This window comes from Sebastes fasciatus, chromosome 1, assembly GCF_043250625.1.
Source record: "Sebastes fasciatus isolate fSebFas1 chromosome 1, fSebFas1.pri, whole genome shotgun sequence".
Taxonomy (NCBI): domain Eukaryota; kingdom Metazoa; phylum Chordata; class Actinopteri; order Perciformes; family Sebastidae; genus Sebastes; species Sebastes fasciatus.
This window is the reverse complement of record NC_133795.1, coordinates 9,812,892-9,829,805: the sequence shown is the minus strand read 5'-3', so window position 1 is coordinate 9,829,805 and position 16,914 is coordinate 9,812,892. Positions and strand designations below refer to the sequence as shown.

General features: G+C 38.2%; 1 protein-coding gene and 2 long non-coding RNA genes across 3 annotated transcripts; all 3 read left to right on the top strand.

The window, feature by feature from the left end:
* Positions 1 to 6,227: 6,227 nt before the first annotated feature.
* LOC141757957 (uncharacterized) lies at positions 6,228 to 9,441 on the top strand. The gene is made up of 2 exons (XR_012591801.1): positions 6,228 to 6,366; positions 8,993 to 9,441. It is a non-coding gene; the product is annotated as an uncharacterized LOC141757957 (long non-coding RNA).
* Positions 9,442 to 9,535: 94 nt separating this feature from the next.
* Positions 9,536 to 14,226, top strand: LOC141776801 (solute carrier family 2, facilitated glucose transporter member 9-like). The gene is made up of 7 exons (XM_074650611.1): positions 9,536 to 9,647; positions 9,726 to 9,855; positions 10,633 to 10,781; positions 11,696 to 11,883; positions 11,967 to 12,077; positions 12,743 to 12,844; positions 14,083 to 14,226. Exons 1-7 carry the CDS (start codon positions 9,536 to 9,538, stop codon positions 14,179 to 14,181), a joined length of 891 nt encoding a protein of 296 aa, XP_074506712.1. The 3' UTR covers positions 14,182 to 14,226.
* A 1,141-nt stretch (positions 14,227 to 15,367) lies between these two features.
* LOC141757898 (uncharacterized) lies at positions 15,368 to 16,086 on the top strand. The gene is made up of 2 exons (XR_012591778.1): positions 15,368 to 15,670; positions 15,706 to 16,086. It is a non-coding gene; the product is annotated as an uncharacterized LOC141757898 (long non-coding RNA).
* Positions 16,087 to 16,914: the final 828 nt, after the last annotated feature.

The window sequence follows — 16,914 nt, the reverse complement described above, 5'->3', positions numbered from 1 at the left end:
TAACAGATACCTGCTGTCTTCAGACGGCTGTAAAGAGTCACCCGAGTAAAGGAAAGGCTTTCAGTACAGTTCTATTGTCATGACAGACAGAGCTTTATTCTGTCTAGCTGGCATTAATGTCATAACCACTGGTTGAAAAATCAGCCTTATCATGATGTCGAACAAATTAACTAAATTACATATTATACCAAATAGACTAGAAATTATTGAAAAGCCTCATAAACCACCAAACAGAATACAGAAAGTTAGTGATTTCAGTTTTTTAGTGAACTGTTGGATTTATTATGTACAAAAGTGCTTACAATGACCTGAAATAACCTGCTTATAAGGGAAGCTGAAAACTGTTGTATTGTTTCATGATTGCTCAATAACTGTCTCTCAATTATTAGCTTCTAAGGGCATAACTCAGGGTGAAGGAATGAAGGACTTGGGGCTGTTCAGTTGTTGTTGCACTGTTTTGTTCCTTGACGAGGTGATTCGGTGACTGTAGATTTCTATATAGTCACATTGTAATAATCTCCAGCAGCATTTGGAGAGGCTTTGAACTACTCAAGGGCGAGTACAGGGGGGAGGCACACGGGACTGCATGTTCTGTTCTTTTCACAAGGTCACGGGAGGAAAAAGAAGATATGCAGCAAAAACATCACGTGCCATAAGCTCATGAATATTGATATTGTGTAAACCATAAAAACGCTGGATCAGGGATAGCTCGGGGTTCAGACTTCGCGAACTGACCCATGCATTGTATGTTGTCAGGGACACGTTGATTGGATCCAGAATTCTGTAAACTCTGTTATCTTACTTATGCAACATTAATTGTTCGGAATAAATTGTATTATTATGCTTTAACCCGTCTGTTTGGAAAATCTCTTTGTCACACAAGATTAACCAACACGTAGCTGTGCCCTGACCTCTTGGAGGTAGAGGGCCGGTTCCTTCAGAACTCAGGCTGATTAATCATCATATTAGACTATGATGTCTGAAGGTTGGCAAACATGCTGATCAACCATACTTCTCTATCATTGACCATGTTTATTGACTTGACTTTTCATCTATAAATGCGTCAAAATTGAAAATTTGACTGAAAAGAAAATCCTTGGGGATTGAGGAGTGGTGACCTCTGACCCCTACGGTGGGTAACGTCACAGAAGGCCCACTCATAAAATGCACTGACTTCACTGGTACCGAATCTCCCTCCAAACTAAATTGTAAAGCTGACGGCCCCTCAATATGAACTGATCAATACAATCAAACTTTATTGTCCACCAGGGTGGATTTTTCTCTTCGGCTCACAAAACACAGAAAACAACAGACAGCAGTTAGTAAAAAACAGAGACAGGTTATGTTACACATTAAAAACAGTTCGTGTCAGTGTCTGTGGCTCAGATCTGCTCAGTCACTGTGTTGAGTTAAGAGTATTGATGGCATTTGGGATGAAAGACTTTTTAAACACATGTTTAGTTGCCAGAGGGGCTCTATAGCGCCTCCCGACTGGCTGCAGAGAGGATGGGAGCTATCTGCCAGGATGCTCCTCGCTTTCTTCCTCGTCCTTTCTGTAAAAAGTTGAGTCAAGGGCTTTTGGGGTTTACCACCTATTTTGCCTGCCATTGACACAATCCTAGACAGTTTATTCTTCTATCTACAGTGTAGGTGACCGTACCAGGCAGGAAGGTTAAAGGTTAAAATCCTCTCAACAATAGTTTTGTACACTAATTCTAAAATCTGCCGGCTGACACCGAGGCCACTAACTTTCCTTAGAAGATAAAGTCGCTGTGAGCATCTCTTGAAGATATACTCTGTATTTTCAGAGAAGCTCACCTGGGTGTCCAGGACTGTACCGAGGTATTTAAAGTGTCCCACAGTTTCAACATGTTGGCCATCAAATGAAACTGGCTCTGTGATCAAATGTTGTTTTGTGCAGCACATGATTAATTCTTTCTTCTCAGCCACATTGATTTCTAGCTGGCTAGTGTGACACCGTGTTTGAAGGGCTGTAGTGTGGGCCAGATAGGCAGCTTCACCTAGTGGGCCTGTTTCCTGTAAAAGGCCAACTAAGGCCATGTCATCCACATACTTAAACAGTCTAAAATGTTTCTCATTGGTCATAAATTCATTAGTAAAAAGAGAGAATAGCACAGGGGAAAGAACACAGCCTTGTGGGCAGCACGTCTGACATGTTCTCCCTGACACAGACCCTCTGATCCACACAACTAACCCTGTGTTGATGTTGAGATCAAGGAGCCTTTTCAGGAGAATATGCGTCTTCATTGAGTTAAAAGCTGAGCTAAAATCCACAAATAAAGCTCTGGCATAACCTTTAGGATGCATAAGGTGTTTTGTGGACGGTGTTAAGCAGAGTCAGCGTCGTCTGGGACTCTGTCGCTCTTATTTAAGCGAACTGGAGCAGATCTAGCTTAGTAGCCACTGTGCTGGTCAGGTGGCTGGCAAGAACTCGTTCCATGGTTTTACACAATATGGAGGTTATTGCGATGGGCCAAAGATCATTTGGCTTACTTGCGCCTGGCTTTTTTAGCACAGGCCTAATTATTGTGAATTTCCATGATTTTGGCACAGTGTAGGTGTCTAGGATATATAACTAATTAGGCTTTTTTAGGTACAGTATGTATTTATTTAGCCTATTTATCTTCTACTGTTACCTCGATCATGTGCTTATATAATGTTACACTTTTATAATATGACCAAACTATCTTCTTGGCTTTTATTTTGACATGTTTGCCTTCACTTCCTGGTCACGTGACTGCCGTTCTCCGCTCCTCGATTCAGAAGAGAAAATGACAGAAAGAAACTTGAAGAAACTAAATCGGATGGTTTTTTTAATTTGTTTTTTTCGTTTTTCGTTTGGAAACAAAAAACAAACACAGCACCACGTGATTCCGTTTTTCGTTTGTGGTTTAAAACGAAAAAACGAAAAACCCACGTGACTTCCGTTCTTCAATTCAAAACGAATAATGAGAAAAGGAATTCGCAAAAACAAACAAACGGCCCGGTTTGGGTTCGTTTTTCATTTTTTGATTCAGAAACGAAAAAATAAAAAAACTTTTTTTCCTTTCTGAATTCAAAAGGAATAACGGAATATCCGATGATACCCAGACCGTTAAAGGTAGAAATAGGTCAGTGTATCTTTTGGTCATTCGATTTTCCTTTCACAACCGGATATTAAAAAACAAATAATTCGTGGTTATTTGATTTTCGTTTTAAAATACAAAAATTAATATTGACATTTTTGTTTATCGGGGTCAAAAAGGGATGAACTAAACTTAAAAAACGGGTTGATTTTCATTTTCTATTTCTAAAAACAAAAAATAAAAATCACTAGAAGACAGAAATGAAAAAAACACCCCAGGGCGTTTTTTCGTTTCTAGTGATTTTATTTTCATGTATTTGATAAAATACATGAAAATCACACTTTTTACAATATGGGACCTTTAAATGTAGTAATTCCCCACAGTGTAAAAATATTCTTGTTATAAAGAAAAGTCCTGCATTCAACATTTTACTCAGGTAAAAGTACACAAGTTTTAGCATCAAAATATACTGAACGTACCAAAAGTAAAATTATGCAGAATGTCTCAATTCAGAATACATTATGTCACTGGATTGTAATTATTGATGCATTAATGTGTTCATCAATAATGTTGCAGCTGGTAAAGGTGGATATAATTTCAACCACTTTATATACAGCTGGGTAGCTTAACATATTATAACTGGGATGTCAATCGATTAAAATATCAAATCGCGATTAATTGCATGATTATTCGTGATTAATTGCAAATTAATTACACATTTTTATCTGTTCAAAATGTACCTTAAAGGGAGATTTGTCATCTATTTAATACTCTTATCAACATGGGAGTGGACAGATATGCTTGCTTTATGCAAATGTATGTATATATTTTCTAGTTTTCTAGTTTCATATGATTCACTCTAGCTTTAAAATTGAGCCCGCTAGAACCTCTGAAAGCTCAAATGCGTTAATGCATTAAAGAAATTAGTGGCAGTAAAACAAATTATATTTTAATTCATAATAATACATCATAATTATTAGTTGATTATATATTTGTGAGGAAGCAACAACTCCCTCACTAACTGTTTGGTAAAGCCAAGTGGGGTTGATCACAGTTATCTTTGTTTTTCTTATGTGTGTAGTGAAGGGGTTAATTGACTGACAGGGACTGAGTGGCTCCAAGTGTAATCAGGTGTGCTATGATTTCCCAGGTTCTCACTGCAGGTGTCTCCAGTCTGAGCTGATGGCAGTACTCGCCTGATAGGCCAGTTTGAACTGGAAGGGCGGCTGTTAGGTTATATGACCATGTGTGAAAGCAGAGTTTTTTTGGGGGGGGGGGAGGAGAGTGGTAAAAAGAGCAGCACCAGGCATGTGGTGAGCTGTGTAACAGAATGCAGAGGGTTTTTACCTCCATGTGTTTTTCCTTTGTTTGATGGAATTTTACAGACTGAAAATAAAAGTCTGCCTTATTTTTCAAGCATACTTACCTGCCAGTGTGATGATTTCTCTTCGTGACTTTTCACCTTGCTCTCCTGCACCTCACCTTGTGACAATATTAATCTAAATATGTAAAATCAATAGTAACTAATGTTGTCAAATAAACGTAGTGGAGTAAAAAGTAAAATATTGGTTTCCAAAATGTAGCGCAGTAGAATATAAAGTAGCATAAAATGGAAATACTCAAGTAAAGTACAAGTTTGTAAAATTGTACTCAAGTAACGTACTTGAGTAAATGTACTTAATTCCCAAACATTTAGCTTTTTCTTTGGCCTATGTTAGGCCTATCATTTTTTTTTCGTAGATCTTTCTGGAGCTGTCCCGCCATTTTACAACACCGTCCATTTCCTTTTTGCATTGTATTGTGGGTCAATAGTCTCCATCAAGTGTTTTTAGTAGGGCTGTCAATCGATTAAAATATTTAATCATGATTAATCACTAATTAACCACACATTTATTTATCTGTTCAAAATGTACCTCAAAGGGAGATTTGTCAAGTATTTAATACTCTTATCAACACTGGAGTGGGCAAATATGCTGCTTTATGCAAATGCATGTATATAAATTATTATTAGAGATCAATTAATAACACAAAACAATGACAAATATTGTCCAGAAACCCTCACAGGTACTGCATTTAGCATAAAAAATATGCTCAAATCATAACATGGCAAACTGCAGCCCAACAGGCAACAACAGCTGTCAGTGTGCTGACTTGACTATGACTTGCCCTAAAACTGCATGTGATTATCATAAAGTATGCATGTCTGTAAAGGGGAGACTCGTGGGTACCCATAGAACCCATTTTTATTCACATATCTTGAGGTCAGAGGTCAAGGGACCCCTTTGAAAATGGCCATGCCAGTTTTTCCTCGCCAAGGTTGGAGCGTTATTTCGCCTCCTTTGCAACAAGCTAATACATGATGCAGTTATCTTTACTCTAGCTTTAAAACTGTGCCCACTACAACCTAAAGTTGCATTAATGCGTTAAAGAAATTAGTGGCGTTAAAACAAATTTGTGTTAACACGTTATTATCGCGTTAACTTTGACAGCCCTAGTTTTTAGTATGCATGCAGACTTTTGTTTGCATAAGTGATTTTGTCCCTTTTCCAATGTGAACAAACTACACACATAATTTTTTTGTTTGTTTCTTTCCTGTGTATGCAGGTCTAACTGAACTCTAAATGAGAAATTCCCACTGGTGCCAGTATGAATGTCTTTCTTGTATGCTGAGATAGGCTCCAACCTCCATGTGACCCTTAATGTAAAGAGCAGGTGTAGAAGAGAAGCCTTTACAACAGAGCTGCTTCACTTAGATAACACTGTTTTCTCTGTTGATTTGTGTTTGATGTCACTGTGTGCTCCTGTTTGAAAATTAATGGATGCCTGTAAAAAAACAAGGGGAATCCCAGATCATGGCAACCACCACCCAGAATGCAATGTGTCATGACATCATTGCCCATTCTCTACAAACTAGTTTGACATTTGACGTCATACAAACCCACAAATTCTAATGGCGAAATCTATGAAATCCCTCCGTTACGTTATATGATCATGAATTTACAATATTGAGATAGAATTTTGAGTTTACATGGTTTGCACCCCTGCATAAATCCAATATACAGTAATAGTCTGTAACCAAATCAAGTTTGATCAGATCAACTGTCCTGCACGGTAACATCCGTCCACTTGCGGGGTGATTGCTGGTTACTTTATTTCTAGTCAGAAAGCCTGAAAAGTTAATGATAACCAGCCTGAAATCAGGGTCCAAACAGCATGTACAGTAGCACTTTAAGGTCTGTATGCCAGTAAAGACAGAATGGACACCTTGCTACAACAGCTGGTAGGCTTTGACTGAATTCTACTGAATTTGTGTATCATTGTTATATACATAGGCCTATATATAAATACTCACACAAATGTTTAAGTCGTAAGAAAATATGTTTGTGTCAAAATCTTTTTTAAATTAATTTTTTTTATTTTTCTGTATAGACTTAACGTTATGCTTTAGCTCTGACAAACATTTATTAACGAGGGAAATGGAAGAAAAACATATTGTTTTAGGCAAGCAGGTTGTTTTTGAGTTTTTCTGAGCTCAGTGACTCATCCAAGTCACAGTTTTTAGCTGAGTCATTGCACTTTGTCAGTTTCTGAATTATTCTTCCGTCATTCAATACAAAAAGTAGAAGGGCACTCAACACATTTAGAGTATGATGTTGATTTTAGCAAGATAAAGAAATGAGGTGAGAAAAATCCTAATCTGGGAACAGAGTTTTATCCAAAAAGAGTGACGGTTTTAGTTTCAGTAAATGTAAAAAAAAAAGGCCATTTTTCACTTTAAACTTTACATTGATATAGGTTATATGACAATTACCTAGTATAATAAAATAATCAACCAGGAAACCGATTGTTTCTAAATATCCAACGACGGTTCATCAGTCGTTCTGGTGATCAGAATATTAGTTACACACTGAGTGGTATTTCAGAGGATTCATTTAGTGTAAATGCTATGCCTTTAAGATTGCATTTCTTCATTTAAAACCATAACAGACTTCCTTTCTGAGATATTGTATTAAAGGTGTTGACAGTATTATACCTAAAGATATCCTGAATTATTAGGATAAGAGCATATTTAGAAAGCTACTTATCAATTTAGTGTGTAATTTTACACAAATATATTTGCCTCATAAAAAAAACACATTTTCCAGAGGATGTTGAATATATATTGTAATTTGTTCCACCATTTCTGATCCCTATACTTCATCACCATTTATATAGATTAGATTCCAGTAAAAGAACACCATTTAATTTAACTGATGCAGCATCACACCTCAGGAAATGTTTCCAGTGTCCTTTCTATAGCAGGAAGGATTGATAACCCTCAAATTCATGGACTTTTCCCCGTCATTTAAATACAGGATTGAGACATCTCAGAGGCAAATATTGTACTTTTTACTCTATTGCATTGTCTGGCAGCTTTAGTTACTGGTTACTTCTCAGATTACAATTTTTCATCCCCTTCCTTGTCTAGTTAAAACAAAAACAAAAAAAATTTAATTCATCTGATAAACTGAAGGATTAATTTTATGTGGGTGTAATTGTATTTAAAAACTAAACTAAAGACAGTGACGCTATAAACATATGATGATCTTATAGAATACGATGCATTGCTGTAGATTAAACTAGCCAGCAACAGTATATAAAGGAGTTAAAATGAGCACAACCGAAAACAACTCTAGCACTAAAAATGCAGCATACACATTAACACAAAAAGTAGAACACTGACAGGGAACATTTTATTGCACATTGACTACTTTTACTTTTCATACTTTAAATGGTAAATGGACTTGCACTTATATAGTGCTTTTCTAGTTTTCCGACCACTTAAAGGGACTATTTGTAACTTTCAGAAATGCTTCTTAACAGCGACACCTGTGGCCGTGAAATCAACGAAAGTCAGCGTCGGGCTCGCGCTTGCTCGCTCTCATTATACCTGAACGAGCATCACTCAAAACAGTGAGGCGACACACGTCAGCTAAAAGCACCATATCACTCTATATTTCAGCTGCTTGGCAGTAATGTTAGCTGACCAGACGAAGGTCTCTCCATGAACATGATTTAGATCTGATCCTAGTGTTGGCTTTTCCTGCCTAAGTGCAGGCTGAAGCAGCGGCGCTCTGCAGCGTGTCTCCCTGCTCTCTCCTCCCGCAGAGGAGACACCGGCACCCGGTCGGTAACGAGAGGGTAACGTTACTAGCTAAGGAGCTCCATCACTTCACAAGACACGGGAAACCTCTGTTGGTCTGGAGGAGCTGCAGCATTTTTTTTCTGCACAAACGTCCACTGTGCATTCACTAGATATTCTCAGAGCTAAACTAACTCTTCTGCAGTGAGGAGTGAGCGCGCGTTCACGTCTAGAGGTGGAGCGAGCTGAGAACGCGCGCGCTCTCTGAGCGAAGGCAGGCAGGCAGAGTTGGAGAGGCAGCGGCCACACGCGAACGCGCATATGTGAGCGCGCATGTGTGACGACCCGCTACATTTATGCGCGTACAAAGTTACAAATAGTCCCTTTAAAGCGCTTTACACTACATGTCAGCATTCACCCATTCACACACACTTCATACACTTCATACACCATCAAGATCTAATCTAAATACTCATTCACACACCGATGGTTTAAGAAGCTCAAGGACACTTCGACATGTGGACTGGAGGAGCCGGGGATTGAATCGCTGACCTTCTGTAGTTGAGTATTTTCACAGTGTAGTATTAGTACTTTTACTGAAGGCCTAAGTAAAGGGTGTGAATACTTCTTCCACCAGACTTTTGCATAACTTAAAAAGAGTCTAATATCTTGAAGTATAACACAAAAAGAAGACCATACAGTTATATGAATCAATGAGGTTAAAATGACTTCTATTAGACCAATGTATGTCTTCTAATCACTGCTGATTCATTCTGTTTCGTAGACCCGTGGTAATGCTCTGTTCCTCATCATTATTTTGGGAATTGGAGGAAGCTTTCAACATGGCTATCACATTGGTGGACTGAGTTCTCCCTCACCGGTGAGATACATCACTTGCAGCATTTTCTGTTCATCATTTGATGTGTTGCTCTACCCCCCTCTATCACTGTCTTCAAACTCCAGTTACTGGTGGACGCTGAGAGTGTGTGTTTGAATGTGGAAAGTAAAAAAAAGCATACTTTTTTTCAATTTCTCATTGAGTTCAAGCTAAAAAAAATGTCTTTCCCTGCAGTACATTAAACGCTTCATCAACAGCAGCTGGTACGACAGATATGAAGAGCCTCCACCTCCACAGACGGTCACGATGATCTGGTCCCTTATTGTTTCAATGTATGCTGTTGGGGGACTCTTTGGTGCTGTCAGTGTCAGATTTATGGCCGACACGATGGGAAGGTGAGTGAAAGAGACGTATTAATGCAGCATTCAATCCTGCTGTAGCCTAAAAGGACTTGACGTGATGTGCTCCTTTATCAGAAAAAAGGCGATGATGTGCAACAGCGTTATTGCCGTAGTTGCAGCAGGGGTCATGCTGACAAGTAAATCTGCCAATTCATATGAAATGATAATCGTGGCAAGGATCCTGTATGGCTACTCGGCAGGTAAGCCACCAGGACATATTCTACACATCATGTTTTTTACCGGGACTGATTAACATCCTCTGACCTCATGACCTGCAGGTTTGGGAATCAGCATCCATTCATTGTACCTGGGAGAGATTTCACCCAGAAATATCAGAGGGACTGTGACTCAGTCCGTAGCGACATTCGGGTCACTTGGTAAACTGTTTGGACAGTTTTTTGGACTGAGGTATGTACTTATTGTCAAAACGTATGAGAAGATAACAGATCAGACTATTAGTTATGGATTCCCAACCTTTTTTTTTTAAAGAATTAGGCGGTTGATATCTCAGCATTTCATTCATTTATGTGAAGAAAACTAAATGAAATTGTTATCTAGTTTGGATAATTCTTTAAGATATAAACAGAATAAGGGCACGATGAAGACCTGAACACAAGCATTAGAAAAGCACAAAATTAAAACAACCAAAGAGCTAATAGAACAATGTCCATAAAAATATAAAAATACAGATAGAGAATTGTGTTAAAAGTTAACAGGAAAAGTCATCTCTGATGCAATACACAGGAATTAATTTGCTCAAAATGCCTCCAAATCGCTCGTTTTACACAAACTTCCTGTGGTTATTGCGTTCACTATTTGGGTTAGTTGTACAGTTTATCAGTTGTTCTGCACTGTTGTTGTTATGCATTGAATATAATGTGAAATATCCATAAAATATGTCACTTAGTCAGGGGTCGTCAGTTTACTCAATGACAGAAAAGGGGCCCCTTAAGGAAAAAGGTTGGTAACCACTGTTTTAGGATAAGAGAGCTCAATGTACACTGAATGTATAAAACATTTGTGACACCTTATGATGAGAGATTTAGATAAAGAGAGGCGAGTTAGAGAAGAATTTTCCAGCTTTGAGAATTGTGCAAAAAATGCAAACACAATATTGGGAAGTGTAAATAAAGATGCTATTGTCTAAACTAAACTGGAACACAACACATCCTTTTGTTTTTTCAGTGAGATCCTTGGTCGTGAGGAGCTGTGGAACATCGTCCTCTGTGTTCCTGCCTTTTTCTCAGTGGTTCAGCTTATAGTGTTGCCTTTTCTCCCCGAGGCTCCCAGATACATATTCATTGAGAAAGGTGATGAGAAGGCTTGCAAAAAAGGTTGGTATATTTCCCCATATTCATGCAGTACCAGACCAAAACAGCCTTTTAAAGTTTGAATATTAAACACAAAAGAATGCCCTTCTTGAAATTCACCAAGAAATATTTGAGGATGAGCTACAATTGTCAACAAAAACACTTTAAATTCTTAGGAGATTGGTGTTGTTTGAAGTAAAGACATCTAGGGGACAATGGAATTTATATTAAAGGTGCTAAATGTGAGATTGGGAGCATTTCTATTGCCTCTGCATGGCTCTCAACATGGCAGCGGCTAAGCTGGTAGCCCGTAGATAATGGTGCCAACAGCGCTAGCAGTGAAAACAAAGGCAAACAGTGCTGACAGAGATAACAGTGTTTACCTGAGGGGGAACCGGAGGGTGGGTACCACGCTTTCGCGATGGCAACGTTGGTCGGGACGGCGATTTCAGCTATAACCGCCGAATGGGAGCCGTGCAGAGCAGCGGCCGTAAGCTAGCCAGTGGGGCACGCTCACATGCACTAACATGCACTAAAAGCATGTGCGGCCGGCCCGGCTATGTCAACAAAGCACAGAAAAGCTCTGATTACAACACACACAGAGTGAGAGCGACTTCATTCTCTGCTCAGTGAGACATTACTCCTTTATATCTTTACATAGCAAATAGTTGGTTGATGCTACAGTATGTTAATGCTCTGAATATCGTATAGAGCACCTTTAAGTTTTAAAATGTTATATTGTGGTATATGTAATGTATGTATGTTGGTTTTGGTTTACCAACACATTTTGGATCATAGAGCCTTTGTCAGACTGTTTTCTTCTGAAAGATATTCCTATTTTATATCACACCCATTTAAACACATAATATATGTATTTTATATGTCTTGAATGTGAGCAAAGGAGCACATTTTTTTGTGTGTGATCTTTCTTACCCCAGCTCTCCAGAGTCTGTGGGGCCAAGGTGACTACAAACAGGAGATGGACGAGATGTTGGCTGAGCAGGTGGCCATTGAGGCAGCCCCACTAAGGAGCCCTCTGCAGGTGCTGAGGGACAGGACTGTCCGATGGCAGCTTCTCACCATGGCCGTCATCTACACCTGTAACCAGATGTCGGGCATGTCTGCGGTGAGGATGGAGGCTGTTTGTTAATAACACATTTCATGCATCCTAACAATTAAGAAGCTAACAAATATTTCTCTCCTTCATAGATCAGTACCTTCTCTTTTGATGTCTTCCTGAAGGCAGGTATACCGAGAGATAAGATCCGCTATGTTACTCTTGGTCTTGGAGTATGTGAAATCATCACCTGCATCTCCTGTGTGAGTAACTCCCTACTTGAGCTCTTTAGGACATCTTTTGGTCATCTATTGGTGTGGTTGCAGATTGCAACCAACTGAATAACCCATTGCTCAAACCTCCCTTTCCAAGACTGCGGTAACGTGAGCCGCCGAGTGCAAAACCGTGGTAACGCCGTACGTCTCGCTCAGAGGCCATCCTTACCTTAATAACACTACTTTAGGAGCAACGGAAGTCAGAAGGCGGCTGGCGGTACCACGGTTTAACACTCTGCATCTCACGTTACCGCAGTTTCACAAGCATGTCGGGGAACTACGGTGAACATCAGGTTAGTGTAAAAACATGAAATGCTCTCTCTAGAGCCAGTGTTTGGTTTGTCCTTTCTGGGCTACTGTAGAAACATGAGCAACATGGTGGACTCCAGGAAGAGGACCCACTCCCTATGTAGATATGAAGTGCTCATTCTAAGCTAACAAAAACACAACTTAGGTGATTATATTATTAATATAATATTAATATTATACAGTATTCCATTTCTGGGAGCATGGTGTAGCAGAGCAAATTATCTAAAGGCACAGCAATGATTTGGGGGACAGTTGGGTTAACTAACAATTATACAAACCCACAAAATATTGTTGTTCAATTATTGACATATTTCTATTATTTTTTTTACCTTTCTCTCTCCCAGGGGCTGCTGATTGAGCACACTGGGAGGAAGCCGTTGATCTGGGGGGGTTATTGTATCATGTCTGCCAGCTTGGTGTTCACCACTGTCACGCTCACCCTGAAGGTAAACCTGTTGATACTGACACAGATGTAGCCATGTGAATATGGAGGACGGAACCTGCCAAAATAAAAACCTAAATAAATAAATGACTCGATAAATAAATAAATAAATAAATAAATATGCCATTAAATTAACCAAAAATAATATAAAAAATAAATGTAGGCCTAAACTAATTGATCAAATGTGACATAATTTAATATTCTGATTTAATTTGCTTCTTTATTTATCTTTATATTACCTCCCCCATCTACTCTTCTTTGATTTCTCCTTTTATTTATTTTTATTAACTTTTAAATGTATGTATTTATTTTTGCATTTTATTTATTCATTATTAAATTGTATGTATTTATTCATGTATTTATGTACATTTATGTATAAACAAATAAATACATCCATACAATTTAATAATGAATAAATATATGTAAAAATAAATTTGAAATAAATAAAAAATAAATGCAAAAATAATTACGTAACCTTTTAAAATTAATATAAATAAATATCTTATCAATTAATTAATGAATACATTTATTCTTAATATTATTTTTGGTTCATTTAATGGCATATTTATTTTTTTATCGAGGCATTTACTTAGGTTATAGGATACTCAATGTAGTTTAAAGGGTCATTTCACCCAAATGACAACATTTTCTTACCCTTAGTAGTATCGAGGCATGCAGATTTGCAGGTTTTCAGATATCTGACTCTGAGATTTCTGCCTCTACTCAGGTAGAATGGAAGTGAATGGAAATGTGTTTGTGGTATTCACACAGCATTGGAAAAAAATCATTAATTAATTCAACTACAAAATATCTTCCCAGCATCAATGTCCTGATTCTAAATAATAGAAGTGGGGCAGTTAAGACTTTACTGTGTGTTCATTGGAACTACTTTCTACTAAGAAATAGTCCCTATAAATACTAATTAAATTCCAGTTCACTTCTGTTTTATTGAGGTGGAGGCAGAAATGTCAGAAACGGATACCTGAAAATGTTTAACTATCTGCATAGCTTTACCCCACAAAGGGATGGTAATGATTTTTCTTTCATTCCATTGAAGTAAAAGTGAAAATATACTGAAACAGAGGCAAAACTGACCTTTTCACATACGCAAAATGTGTTTTATAAAGAAAACTATGTGCTTTAGCTTTTATTGCTGCAGTGTACAAAGGCAGCAATTAAATAATTGCTCCAGATTGCTCTGACTGTATTAATATTCACATATACAAAATTGTCTTCATGCAGGATTCCAGCTACTGGGTTCCATACATCACCATTGGTTTGATCATCGTCTTCGTCATCTGCTTTTGCATTGGACCTGGTTTGTGTCTTACAGCAGTTTAGTTCACATAGAAAAGATGTTTGCATGCACAGATAAATTACTTTAATCACCTGTGTCGTCTCTTTGGATCACCCAGGGGGAACCACGAGAACTCTGACCAATGAGATCTTCACCCAGTCCGACCGAACGGCAGCGTATGTCCTCACGGGGTTCCAAAACTGGTTCCTTTTCACTGTGATGGGCCTAGCCTTTCCATTCATTATTGTGAGCACAACAAACATGAAAATAAGCAACACAATAGTTTGACACTTTAGTTGTACATCAACACTTTTCATTGATTATAATTTAGATAAATGACATCTTTTAGTGTGTAATAGGTATTTAAATATCATTACAAACTGTGTCAAATCAAACAGAAAGACAAAAAAAAACATCTCAGCACTTTGGATCATGACATTGAAACATGAAGCTCTCTCTGATGCTTCACACTGTGTTTGATTTGTCCCAGAACGCCCTGGAGTTGTACTGCTTTGTGGTGTTCGCCTGTATGTGCCTGCTGGGTTCTCTTTACACCTTCTTCCTCCTGCCTGAGACTAAAGGGAAGACCCTGCTGGAGATCGCCGAGGAGTTTAAAGCCATCACCGTCTGTGGGAAATCCTTCATAGAGAAAAGAGATTGGAGACCAAGTTATAAGGCAGTCCAGATACAGTAGACTGACTGACTGACAGAGGGATGATGAAGGACTCTGTGTGACCAAAATGACAATATTTATGCTTTGTGAAGTATTTAAATCAATTACAAAAGCATCAGTCAACAAACACTGTATATTATAAAGGCCGTAAAATGGAAGTGCGCTGCAGTTAAATTACTGAGACGAACATGTAAACTATAATGAGCTATAATGTTTTATTCCTTGTCATTGTCCATAAACAGGTGCCACTTCTGATGCCACTGTTATTGTTATTGCTGTCATTCTTAGTTCAGGTCAGAACTCATACTATCTACAACATGTGAGGGTGTAAGGCAAGAGGATAACTTAAGTCAGAAGGATGAGAAAATATGTGATGTTTCAGGAAAAATGACTTGAAGGTACAGTGTGTAAGATTTGGCGGGATCTAGTGGTGTGGTTGCAGAATGCAACCAACTGAGTACCGCTAATGTGAGCCGTGATAATACCGTTCGCCTCACTCAGAGGCCATCCTTACCGTGATAACACTATTTTAGGAGCAAAAGAAGTCGGATGGCGTCTGGGTATCATCGGATATTCCGTTTTTCCTTTGGAATTCAGAAAGGAAAAAACTTTTTTTTATTCTTTGGTTTCTGAATCAAAAAATGAAAAACGAACCCAAACCGGGCCGTTTGTTTGTTTTTGCGAATTCCTTTTCTCATTATTCGTTTTGAATTGAAGAACGGAAGTCACGTGGGTTTTTAGTTTTTTCGTTTTAAACCACAAACGAAAAACGGAATCACGTGGTGCTCTGTTTGTTTTTTGTTTCCAAACGAAAAACGAAAAAACCAAATTAAAAAAAACATCCGATTTAGTTTCTTCAAGTTTCTTTCTGTCATTTTTTCTCTTCTGAATCGAGGAGCGGAGAACGGCAGTCACGTGACCAGGAAGTGAAGGCAAACATGTCAAAATAAAAGCCAAGAAGATAGTTTGGTCATTCTATAAAAGTGTAACATTATTTAAGCACATGATCAAAGTAACAGTAGAAGATAAATAGGCTAAATAAATACACAAATAAATACATACATAGATATTTTTTTGTTTTGTTCTTTTCATTAACACATGAATGTCTTTTATCCAAAAAGTGTATGATAAATTACAGGGAGGGTCTCTACAGATGTTATACAACAGGGAGGGTCTCTACAGATGTTATACAACAGGGAGGGTCTCTACAGATGTTATACAACAGAGAGGGTCTCTACAGATGTTATACAACAGAGAGGGTCTCTACAGATGTTATTCAGATCTCTCATGTAATTGACAATTTTCTCTCTCACACCCTCACTATGGGCTGTTTCTTTATGTCGGCAGGTGAAAAGCACTATGTGGCTACTCCTTTCAACACACCTGACACTTCCACCTGATCCCTTCACTTCATTAGGAAGGCTGTAGCCGAGTAGTTCTACATCATGATAATGCTGATTCTTCAACAAGCTATTATGACATTAATGCCAGCTAGACAGAATAAATCTCTGTCTGTCATGACAATACTGTACTGGACTGAAGGCCACTCCATCACTCTAGATACTGTAGATTTAACAGATACCTGCTGTCTTCAGACGGCTGTAAAGAGTCACCCGAGTAAAGGAAAGGCTTTCAGTACAGTTCTATTGTCATGACAGACAGAGCTTTATTCTGTCTAGCTGGCATTAATGTCATAACCACTGGTTGAAAAATCAGCCTTATCATGATGTCGAACAAATTAACTAAATTACATATTATACCAAATAGACTAGAAATTATTGAAAAGCCTCATAAACCACCAAACAGAATACAGAAAGTTAGTGATTTCAGTTTTTTAGTGAACTGTTGGATTTATTATGTACAAAAGTGCTTACAATGACCTGAAATAACCTGCTTATAAGGGAAGCTGAAAACTGTTGTATTGTTTCATGATTGCTCAATAACTGTCTCTCAATTATTAGCTTCTAAGGGCATAACTCAGGGTGAAGGAATGAAGGACTTGGGGCTGTTCAGTTGTTGTTGCACTGTTTTGTTCCTTGACGAGGTGATTCGGTGACTGTAGATTTCTATATAGTCACATTGTAATAATCTCCGGCAGCATTTG